This window comes from Molothrus ater, chromosome 2, assembly GCF_012460135.2.
Source record: "Molothrus ater isolate BHLD 08-10-18 breed brown headed cowbird chromosome 2, BPBGC_Mater_1.1, whole genome shotgun sequence".
NCBI classification, from domain to species: domain Eukaryota; kingdom Metazoa; phylum Chordata; class Aves; order Passeriformes; family Icteridae; genus Molothrus; species Molothrus ater.
The window spans coordinates 90,221,017-90,233,374 of NC_050479.2; the positions used below are offsets into that span (position 1 = coordinate 90,221,017).

The 12,358-nt window shown below is 36.4% G+C and overlaps 1 protein-coding gene across 1 annotated transcript in view; it reads left to right on the forward strand.

Annotated features, from left to right (window-relative positions):
- Positions 1 to 12,358, forward strand: part of SPAG17 (sperm associated antigen 17) — an 88,914-nt gene that overhangs the window by 49,331 nt on the left and 27,225 nt on the right. The window contains exons 19-25 of the mRNA XM_054514120.1: positions 521 to 603; positions 1,890 to 2,144; positions 3,392 to 3,503; positions 4,044 to 4,169; positions 6,721 to 6,834; positions 9,153 to 9,364; positions 12,009 to 12,129. Of these exons, the coding sequence (XP_054370095.1) occupies positions 521 to 603; positions 1,890 to 2,144; positions 3,392 to 3,503; positions 4,044 to 4,169; positions 6,721 to 6,834; positions 9,153 to 9,364; positions 12,009 to 12,129 (1,023 nt within the window). The remainder of the gene's footprint in view (positions 1 to 520; positions 604 to 1,889; positions 2,145 to 3,391; positions 3,504 to 4,043; positions 4,170 to 6,720; positions 6,835 to 9,152; positions 9,365 to 12,008; positions 12,130 to 12,358) is intronic.

The window sequence follows — 12,358 nt, forward strand, 5'->3', positions numbered from 1 at the left end:
GGTATCCAAGCATAGTATAAAATACACTTATAGAAGATACTCTTTTCATTAAGTCATAGATGCTATAAAGCTGTAATAGTAAATGAAGGATATGGTGAGTGTTTCTTTAGTGAAGGTTTGAATATTCAAACAGCATTTATTTGGGATTTTTTGTCCTGAAAGGTTGTAACATCTATGACTCTGGTGTTGAGCTTGTTCTGGCTCACTTAAAAACAAACAAACACTGCCAGAGCAAAGCCTTCAATAGCAAGAAGCAGAGAGCCAGTCTTTACACTAATTGTTGATATATCATTTACTGTATTTGGTCCCCAGTTATGAGATTCAAGTTTCTTCTAACCTAAACAGACTTTCTATTTTATTTCTAAATATATTTAAGGTTTGCTTTATTGTACTATTATGATTTTCCTATTTTTAAATATACGTCCTTATTTACTTGCGCATCTTTTTTTCCCCATTTTTAAAAATTATTTTATTTTCCTGTATTTATAACCTTGCTTATTCTCCCTTTCACTTTTAAAAGGCAGCACAACTGAACATGAGAATGTAATAGAGTCTCAATCCAAGAATGAAGAAAGTCCCATTATCAGAGAAAATTCTCTAAAGGTGAGGCAAAAATATTTATGTTTCTGAAATGGACTAGATAGCACTGCTTTCTTAGAAAGGTAAGCCTTTGTTCTGTACATGGGCTTGACTGAATCGTCTTAGTCTTTCTGCTCTTTGTTATTTTTTGTATATGTTATTTTCTTTAATTTATTCCTTAATGATTGTGAGTCATGTTATGTTGTTTTCTTAAGAGAAGACTATTTGGAGTTAGACTAGGCATTCCAAAGTAATTTAAAATTGCAATACTACGAAGTGAAAGTTATGAATAATATCCTACTAGTTACTGAAGTTTTTCTGATTTTAAAGGTATGAAAAGATAAAATCCAGATTCATGGAAATACTTGTGTACCCAACTGTACCTTCACTGTCTACAGCTCTTTGAAATTAGGGAATGTCAATATGGTACCTCAGAGTTCCCTTATGTCAGAGAATCCCATTTTATCGATGGATCTATGAAAATTCACTGCAGATTAATTGACTTGCCCAGCTTTACACAATAAATTTCTGGCTGAGGCAAGGATTAAGCATACAGTTGTTTTGGTCATAGCATTGGTACTATCCATTAATCTGCACAAATCTATTTTTATTGATATTGTATTCTCCTTTTTTTTTGACTCCTCACAGACATATTATGTCTCATCTTCCTCACAGTGTATAATGCTGTGCAATTCAAGTCCTGATATGGAATATAGAGAGGAAATGAGGTTAACTGTCACAGCTCAATCGAGGCTAATGCCTGACTTGTAACTCTCCATGCTTGCCCTTTCTTCCCAAGAAACACTTCTCCTTCAATATGTTTAGACCACAAAGTGCTACAAAACCCTAAATACTCCAGAAAATCTCAAATGTCTTTCTAATGCAAGCTGATAATTTTGGCATTGACAAGTCATTCCTCTTTCTGTAAAAAAATAAAATAATTTTATCTCACAGTTGCATTTGGAGAATAAACTAATACCAATGATGCATTGTGGTTTGGTGGTAAATGTTGTGGAAAAGTATTCAACAAAATCATTCTCCTGTGACTGATTGTGTAAGATATGAATAATCACCTGATTCATTTCCTGTGGTCAACAATGGCTGCTGTTGTAGATTGAGTGAATCACTAATTTTATCCAAAATTTGGTGTGTGATATTGTGAGACTTTTGACACGTTTGGTAACGTGTTTTAGCTTAGAACTTTGATTCCTTTGGTTTTGTTTGCTTCTACTCTTTTCAGCATGCACATATGAAATATCTTGTAGTACAAAGATAAACACAGTCTGTTTAATTCCTAATATTGAATGTAGGCTTGGAAGATTGAGCAGGACCGATTACGAGAGCAAGAAGAAAAAGAAAAGGAAGAAGAACAAGGAAAGGAAGAAAAATTGCAAAGCAAAAGGAAAAGCCAGGATTTAAAAGGAAGTAAAGAAGGAAGTAAAAAAGGAAGTAAAGGATCAAACAGAAGGCCTTCAGAAGACAAGTATCAAAATGAGTCAGCAAAAGCCGCAGAACTTGAGGAGGATCATAGCATTCCAGAAACATGTTCTGAGAAAGTTTATAAAGTAAGGAGTTTTATTATTATACCACATTAGAAAAGTGTTAACTATATACAGAGTCAAGATTACAGCAGAGCTATTATCTATTGTGAAATTTGAGTTCAGGGCAAATTAAGCCTAACTGGGTCTTGTTACCTCTGTTGTTTTAGCAGCAGATCCTTTTCTAAAAGTTTTAAAAAGCAGTTCTTGATGTTCAACATTATCTTACACCAGATTATTTAATTTTTTTTAGTGTAATATGACATGAACAAAAACGTAAGTTGATCATGTGAGATTTTTCTGGGAGAGGATAGGAAAGGGGAACATAAGAAGTTGTCCCATCTTCCATAGTAAGGAACTACTAGACCTAGTTGAAATTTTGACTGCCTACACTGGAAATCACCATTTCTTACATTTCCTCTTTCAAAATTCATGTTTGTGAAGTGCCCTAATCTAAAATACATATTTTTCCCATATTTCCTAAAGCAACTCCATTGGCATGTGTGCAACAGGAAATGTAGAGCTCAGCTCACTCTTGGAGATTAAGGCACATGAAATCTAAACTGTAATTGTGCTTCATGTCCCTAGCAATCCCAGGAACTGGTGTCTAGACAGTTCAATGGACACAGCAGCTCTCCTTTTTCTGCCTGTTGCACTAACAGAGGGAGCTCTTCACTAGTTTTGTTCAGTTTTTCAGCAGTTTGCACCACCTTATGTTTGTAGAGTCTATCTTGCATCCAAAACTTGCACACATCAATGTAATTCCCTCTAAATTTGCTTAAGTACAGACTTTATACTTAGAAATAGATGGCATTTCAGTCTGGACTTATTTGAATACAGTCACGTAATTTTTTCCATCTTGTAGCACTCTGGAAGGCATAGCAATCTAATTAGATTTACAGTGTCTAAATTCCAAAACCTAGAGGGTAGAAAGCTGAATCTTTACCTGACCTTTATGTGATCCCATGGCATTGTACTTGATCAGAACTTCTCTTTCTCTCACACTGTATGTTAACTCACCGGTCTCCTTGCTACTCTTCAGTTTCCATTATGGTTTTCACATGTAACAAGTTACATCAGTTAGTAACTGGGAAATTATTTGAATATGACTATAGCATGCTAGATATTTGCTAAAGGTTTTTTTATTTTGGTTCAATAGCTAAGCAAAAGATGTTGAGCAGTACAGTGTGATCCTTGTGGTCTGTCCTTCATTTACCTCTTTCATGTGTACTGCCTTTCTCATTTACAGATAATTTGAAACTTGTCTTTTCCAGTTTCATGGCTACAACACAGGGGAGGATATCATTCAAGTATCAGGAACCAATCAATATCTTTTCCCATCCGATGGAGGACAGATTCAAGTAGAGAAGATAGAGTTTGTAAAAAGTGATTCTTTTTTTCTTTATGCTTTGCTTTGACTCAGTGCTAAATAATGGAATAATTTCTTAATCCATAAATGCTTTATCATGTCTCAGCAGTAAAAATTCAGTTAAAGAAATTCCATATTAGGCTCTATCATCATTAATCTTTACAGTTACCTGTAATATGTTAACAGTTGATAGATAAATGAAGTACCAGAAAACTAGAAATGCAGAAAAATCAGTTCATATTTATTTTTTTCAATGGCAACTGATGCATCATATTTCCAGGATGTTCAAATTATTTTTCCAGTCAAATGCAATATAGCTAAGCCACAGAGTCTTCTGCAGACTCTCAGATTTAATTATCAGAAAGTTTGTAATATATTTAGTCTAAACTCAGATAAGCTTAATTTTGTCACCTTGGTTTTCTACTACATGATTCAGTCCAGTTATTAATTTTCTTTTTTTGAGTGCTTTGCTCAAAGTAGCAGGTGCACCATTTATTTGGGTGCAAGTAAGTTCTGAAGCCTGGTGGAAGCAATAATAGTATTCTATTGCTTTACAGAAACTTTGATAAAGGTGAAAGTAATGAAAGACAAGCACAATTTCTTCGTTCATGTCACAGACCCCAAGGAGAACTTCAAAGAAGCTGAAGAGCAAGAAATTAATGAAGAACAGCAAGTTACATCAGGTTGGTGGATTGATGTCACTGATACAAAGAATTAATAGTTTGAAGTATTTAATAATGGGATGCAAAACTTACCAACTAACAGAAAATATATTTTTACTATTGGCAGAGAGTAAGAAAAGTCAGTGTTCCATAAAATAAACTAAAAATCCAGTTGGCTGACTGAAGCACTGCATAAAGAGGTCTTAGCAAGAAGTGCAGGTCAACATGTGCAAACCAGTCTCTCTTCTAAATCAAAGAAATCACCATTCCTTAAGAAAATAGTTTTCTTCTTTAGTGGAGGACTCATTTGGATCTTAAAACCATTGTGACTTGGTGACCAAAGTCACAATGAAAGGGAAGATTTCCCCTTTTGATGTGAACCTCCTTTTGTGGGTCAGATGACCATAGCATTATTGCCTCAAGACCTTTGCTTTGAAAACAGATCTTTCTGCAATCCAGCAACTTCTGCTGTTGGTTGATAAATTGTTCATACTCAGAAAGCATTGAATCAAAATCCTTTCTGAACACAGGCAAGTGTATTTCCAAGAAGCAAGACAGTTTGTAATAATTTGTGTATATGTTTGCCAAAACCATAATGGAATTCCTGTCACCAAACTGAAGAGTATTGGAAAAGGATAACTTATTACATTAACATTTATAACATTTATAAACATTTATAACACTTATAACATTTTAGATCTTTTCCTCTTCATCAGTGTGTTATAGATGGATAATGAGATGATTGGCTCTCTCAATTAAGGGATGACTATTGTGTGAATATTATGAAAAGCTTTAGTGCTGTATAGTTATGTTATTACAGTTTAGATGCCCTCTGTTCTCCCCATAGTTCCCTTTCCCCCCCACCCCTGTATTGTGACCATCAGACAGCTGGGGCTGTCTAGGACAGGTACAAAGGAGGCGTGCACAGGTGCCCCTTACCTGGGGCAGTTGGGAATGGAAAAGCTTAGGGGGTTGCTTAGGGGGTGCAGCATGGCAACACCTGACCTCCAATCAAGTTACAAGAAAGCAGTCTCCACCGATAAATGGCAAAGAAGAGCTGACTGAGACTTTGGGAGGGGCCAGGGCTGGCTGATGCAACCCCCAGGGGTATAAAAGACTGAGCATCCATCTTGAAGATGAACCAGCCATGTGGTATGCATGAGGGGCCGTTTCCATCACTGCAGCTTTTTCCTTATGTAGTCCTTTTGTTGTATTTTGTTAAGGTTTATTAAACCTTTTAAAATTTTCAAAGTGAGCAGTTGTTTCTCACAAGTGTTAGAAAGCATCCTGCTCTTGCTTCTCCCCTTGGCTTACCAGCAATGTAATTGTAGGTTGTCTTAATACAAAATTTGCCTCCCTTCTACAGAAAAGCTTTTTGTGTCTGCACTTCTGACAGCTGATCTGTATCATTGTGGGGTCTGCCAGACAGTACTGGCATCACCAGTGTGTGAGTGTTTGAGACAAGTTGTATTCACTGGACACAAGTGCAAGGCTTTCCTCTCTTGTAAATAGGAGCACCTTATAGAAAGGCAGTAGGGAAGACAAGAATCAATCCACTCTGATACTTGACAGTGGCTGGATGGTACAATGGTAAATGTGTAAAGCAGTCAAAATTCCAAAACATCTTCCTACAGGTGGTGTTCAGCAATAAGCATTGCAATGACAGACAAGAAATAGGAGCAGAAAAGGTCTCAGGATGTGTCGCATGTTGATGAGTTTGGGAGATAGTTTGGCCTGCCTTAACCTGCTTTTGTAGTCTTCTCTGCTATTCCTCACCATTTTAACATATTTCCCATATGTTCCCCATATGGGAAATCCCAAGTTTTTCTCTTACCAATAGAACATTTCTTTAAGGCAGCAGCAGCTGAAGTAGAGGCAAGGTAGGACCCAGTGTCTGGGAGGTGTATCTTGCCTAGTTCATGAGGTTTTCACCATAACATATTCATCACATGACACCTTGATCTACCCCTTTATGTGAGTTTGACTCCTGATCCACTTTTACAAATCCCAGACCTGTCTTTCGATCTAATTTCACTAATTTTTTTGTCCTTTCTTTTACTTTCTCCTCAAAGTACACACATAGAATCATAGAATATCCTGAGAGAAGGGACTCTCAGGGATAATTGAAGTTCAGGTCCTGTCCCTGAGGAGGGACAGTGTGGGTGACATGTGAGGGACAGTGATTTTTATTAGTGCATAGGCCACACATGTAATAGAAATGGGCAGTTTAACATTCTTATCAGCCAAGAAACAAGGATCCATAACTCCAGAACTGGGTCCTTCTGCTGCTTAAATTCCGTAAGACTTTGCATTAGTTGTTGCTATTAAACCTGTTTTTACACACCTAACTAATTAGAATGCTATTTCTGGATAAAAAACCACAGGTGTATTGCACAAAACCAACTATTATATTGTACCCTAAGAATGGAATGTTGGTTTTCCCTGCTCTATTTAGTCTATTTAGGTTAGTCATCCTCACTAAGGTTCCACTTCTCACACCAGCCATTGGTTTACAGGTCAGGTGGTTCTGATATGTGTTGCTGTCCTTAAAATTAATTTTTTTTTTTTTTAGAAGAATTGAAAAATAAAAAGAAAGCTGTGAGCAAGTTTGGATCTTTTTCAGCCACCTTGGAAAATGGAATCCAGCTGTCCCTGAGCTATTATGGACCTACCGGGGAGGCAGCAGGTAAAGTAAGCAAATAGAAGAGGATATTTGAGAACCATAGGGGGAATTTTTTTCCTTTTTTTTCCCCTTCATAGACTCCTTAACCAATAATTTGTTGCATGCAATTCTTCCTTTCTCAGCAGCTGTTACTACATGGTAGAGAATTTTCAGCAAGGCTCAAAATGAGATTACATTGTCAAGAATATTCTATGATTCAATTTTCAAAATGGAGGGAGGTCTCCAAGTTTTTCTGCTTACTGTGAAAACAGAGCAGTGCAAGTATTGTTATTAAGTAGCCCAGCAAAATCAGCCAATTAATTTGAGCCAAAGAAAATGTGATTTTCTGAGGAGTCTTCTTGGTTTTCCAAGAAATAATATTTTTGTAAACTTATATAGGTGATTATGGAACTTTCATTTTACTTTAGGAGTTGGACTTTAGGTTACAGTTGTGCAGACATAATGAGGGATTTCTCTCAGTCTTTCAATAAACACATTCACCAACTGGAAGCAATTGCTTCAGAAAACCACAGTGAAAACAGTGTCTGCTTTTACCAAGAGCTTTTTGTTTCCATTACGTTTGAAGGCCACTGAAACCATCTTATGGATAAAAGTGAAACCCTTCTCTGATCAGAAAATAATTCCAGCATTTTTCAGCTCTTAAAATATGAAAACATTTAATTGAATGCATCTTTGTGTGGACTCTGGTAAACCATTCAACTCTACACTCAGTTTTAATTGTTCAAATATATTTTACAAATTAATTACTAAAAAAATAGACTGTTTAGACTTGGGTCAAAAGAGAATTTACAACAGTGGCCTGCAAAAACTTGGATTTTGGCATAAACGAGAGAAATGTCTGATTAAACACCTACATGTCAGCTGTGATGTTTAGATTTTTTCACATTCACCATAATTATCCTATTCTGCATTAGAATAATCCTTGCCACGTTGAGCTTTAGAGTGCTGCTGACTGGCATTCTTTCATTGCTTGCAGTTTTTCTATGATCATTGCTTATGCCAAACCCCCATGGGTCTTTGTATTCCAAGTGCTCAGAATAATTCTGACCAGAAATAATCCCTTAGATGATTCTCATATGCCATCCATCCCTAATGCAGAATGGTATACCATGAAATCTGCAGTTTCTCTCCACTGATCAGTTAAATTGTGTGCAAATTACACTTTTTCCATGCAGTACTGAAATAGGTTTCTGGAAACTCTCTAATTCACATTTTTCTTACTGTTTTTCATACCTTATCTATTTCATCTTCCTTTTAGGGAGGCTAAGGTGACAAAAGGTCTCAAGTTGTTTTTTAGCTTTATCCAACTTTTTTTTCTTTTGGGGGGCAGATGTTAATATTTCTTCAAGTTTTGAATTATTCTTTGTTTTCTCCAGCATTATCAAAGGTTAATTTCCAATCACCTTAGATTTTTGTTAGAAATAATCTCCTTGTCTCTTTATGAATCTGGGACTGCTTGTGTACCTGCAGGGCTTTTGATTCTGGATACTATAGAACCTCTGCACTTGCTCTTTATATTTTGACAAAATCATGAGAGTACAACTTCAAGTCCTAGACATGTGAATGTGTTTATCTGGAATTTTACACCTCTCTCAAGATTTCTAAAGGCACTTTATCTCAATCTTGACAATCCACTCTTTTCCTGTTGTCACCCTCAGACACCATGTTCTTATTTTGGGGGGCAACCAAAATAAAAGCATGGGTGAAATTTCTATGAAAGTGAAGTGTCAGTTTGTTGAAATAATTACAGAAAATGGAAATTTGTGTTATTTTCAAGAAATTGTTTTGAAAGATAACATGACTCCTTCCTGTTGACGTGCCTAGAAGGCTGTCCTAATGCTTGGCTTGAAGAATTTCAAGAGTCTTATCAAGTCTAGATCATTAGAATCTTTCTGAAGAATTATAGCAAAATAGACATATGTAGTACAAAATTTGTCAAGTCTGTCTGTGCTGGATCAGTCCATGATAAAGCAGAACACAGATACTAGATTCAGAATGTCTCCACTTTTAAGTATTCTTGAAGTAAAAAATAATTTTAAATTTTATTTTTTTTTTAATTTTTGAGGTGACAACCAAGTGACAACTTGTGGGAAGCAATAGTTTCAAGATGTCTTTTAGGCTAATAAGTTGTCAGTGTGTGAAAAGATTTTCTAAATACTCTTATATATATAATCCCTCTATCTGAAATAACAAACTCCCCTACTGAGGTTATTATTTCTATGGTAAAATTCAGTGTACAAAATCTTTTTAAAAAATAAATGTAGTCATCTCTACATTTATGAAGCTTAATTACATTGAAAATCTTGCTTTTCCTTCCTTAGATGATGAAACAGGACTTGTCTTAGCGAGAATTCTGAACATCCCTTCTGTTCATCTTCCGACGGTAATTCAAACAGTTTCTGCTATTACACCAGCTCCAGGAAAAAAAGATAAGTTTGACAGAGGAAAATCAGGAAAAGCTTCTACCAAAGTAAACCGTCGCAAATTAGCCCCTTCACCACCTGATAACATGGTACAGAAAGAAGAACAAAAGGTGAGAGAAGAGACAATATCCAATCCAAAGAAACAAAACAAAAATTCAAAGGCACGAACTTCTGTAAAAGGAACGTATATTGTTCTCAGAGGGCTTTGAGCTGTGCCTTTACAAATTCCTAACAATTCGTGGTGCTGTTAAGGATGTGTTTTACTCTTTCAATTGTTCTCATATGTACATATTGGCAGCTGTTAATGAACTTAGTCCTTATGGTGATGTAAAGCAGTGAGTCTGCCATGGCCCACATTCTTTTGTCAATTTTGGCTTTACAGTTGCAGCTGTTACTGCAGGTGATCAGGGGGCTGGAGCACCTTCCCTGCAAAGACAAACTGAAACCATTGGGGTTGTTCAGCCTGGAGAAGAGAGCGCTGCAGGAAGACCTTAGAGCATGCCTTCCAGTACCTAAGTGAGGCTGCAAGAGAGCTGGAGGGGGACTTTTTACCAGAGCTTGTAGTGACAGGACAAGGGGAAATGGCTTTAAACTGAAAGATTAAGATTTAATATTAGGGAGAAATTCTTTACTGTGAAGGTGATTGAGGCACTGGAACAGATGCCCAGAGAAGCTGTGGATGCCCCATCCTTGGAAGTGTTGAAGGCCAGGTTGGATGGGACTTTGAGCACCCTGGTCTAGTGGATACTGTCCGTGTCCGTGGAAGGGGGTAGAACCTCAACAATCTTTAAGGTCCCTTCCAACCTGAACCATTCTATGATTATTAATACCTCAGTTAAAAGAACTGCTAAATTTTTAGTTGAACGAAGTAGAATTTCTTTGGGCTTTCCAAAACCCATATTCAAAAGTCTGACCAACCAGCAATTTAGTGAAGACAGTTTTGCAGTACCTTGATCTGTAATTTGGTCTTTTAAGCTCGTAACAAGCCAGGGACTAGCAATCTGAGGAGGTTACTTTAGCCTTTAACTGAAGCACTTCTATCATAGTACAAGTCTTTGGAAAGTATGAATGAATCTTTGGAAATCTTTTGGAAATCTTTTGAATTCTGAATTTCTCTTCTGAAGTAGTTTTTAGTACTTTGTGGTTGAAGTGGCACTGTGGCTGTTGTTGCAAAACAGATTCTGTGCATATCCACAAAAAGGGTTCCTTACCTAATTTCATCATGGAACGTGGTGTAGGGAGTTGCCAAACAGCACTCAGCGTAACATACAGCAATTGTATGGCACAAATGAACCCTATCGAAAAATAGCCCTATAATTAAAAATCTGTCAGGATGACTTCTAAACCAAAAGGTTTTTAACTACTTGGTTTGGAATTACTTTGCATAGAGAGTATCCATATTAGTGCATACAGCACCTGTCTGTTGAGTCTGCAAGTATTTTGGAGAATGGGATTAGAATCCAAATCAGACTTGACAAATTCACGTGGACATGATCTGTAAAATAGGATGCAAATCAGTAGGAGTAAGAGGTAGGTTCTACAATTACATATAAATAATCTGTATATATCTACAGAATGGATAACAATTGTGTCAGTAACGGTTCTATAGAGAAAGGTCTGAGAGTTGTCATGGATCAGAAGCTATCTGTAAGTCAACAATGCCATCTTCCTGTGAGAAGGGCAAAGACCACTGAGATGTAAATACAGAGGAGTATAGCCTGCTAAATATGTGAAGTTAGTGTTCTTTTAGGGCAGGTAGAGTCTCAGTTGGAGTATTGTGTCCAGTTCTGGATACTGCACTTCAAGAAAAACTTGAGCCACTCTGAAAGTTTTAAGGAAAGCATGAAGAAAGATTACAGGTCTTGAAAACTTAACAAGTGGGAAATATTTAAAATAATTAGTTTGGGTTTCTTTGATCTTGAGTTGAGAGACAGAATAGCCTTCTGTAAAGACCTAAAAATAACCATCATCTATTATGTGAGCTTGTATCATCAGAGGTATTTAGAAGTAAACTGATTTTCTGCAGTAGTGATTCAAGTCAGTCTCTGGGAAAATGTCAGTAAGGCTAAGCAAGGTAAAGCCCTGGAACAGTTTACCAGGAAACCTCCAGCCCTGGAAATTTTTAGAATACCTTACATTAGAATTTTTTGCTAACGGTATAGTTATACTTGATTATTGTTTTCACCATTAGACAGGGAGCAGTAGATGACAACTGAGGGTTACTTCTGCCCTATTCTGTGACTTCTACCTCATGATGCTGTGACTACAATCTTAGAGTATTGAGAGTAGCCTTAATTACCAGTAATATTATGTAAATTAACTGTAAAATATACAGCATCTTTTATGTTGAAAAACAGATGGCAAAACATCTGCCATTTCCCCCCTGTATTTCTCTTCCTAAAAAGCAAGACTATGGAATAATACCAGGACAAGTTCTCTCTGTTACCTATGTCTGCTACCCAAAACTTTTTTCATCTTATGACTACTGGCATAGTGTAGTCCATTGTTACATAGGTTTTTGAGGGGATGATTCTTCAAGGTGAATGAAAGATAGCATAATCAAAGAAAATAACTAATATTTCCACTTCTGAATCCATAAACTCTGAAAATGGTAAATATGAGTAGTAGACAGCACTAAAAAAAAAAAACAAACCACTGTTAAAATGGAATCTATACAGACTAAATCTGTACTCTCATTTTTTCTTTATTATTTTAAAATGTGGACTAGAACCTAATTAATTTTTCATTCTGTAGATGGAAATGCAAGAACCAGTTCCCCAAGCACAAGAGGTGCCAGATGCTCCTGCTTTTCCGAGTTTGAATGTCTCCTGTCCCAACGGACTTGTATTAACTTTCCTCGGTGAAAGGTTTCGAGGTTAGTTTTCTGAGACACTGCAAAGTAAGGAATTTCAGAGAAGCTAAGACTACAGAAGAAAATTATTTCTTCATTGATGGGTTTAGATGTAACTCTAATGTTTTCAATATGTCAGAATGCTAAGTCTGTCATAATGTCTATTTCATAGTATTTGCAACGTGAATAATATGATTTTATTCAAACAAATATGAAATCTAGAATCACGAGTTGTTGAACATAAAAGATTGAG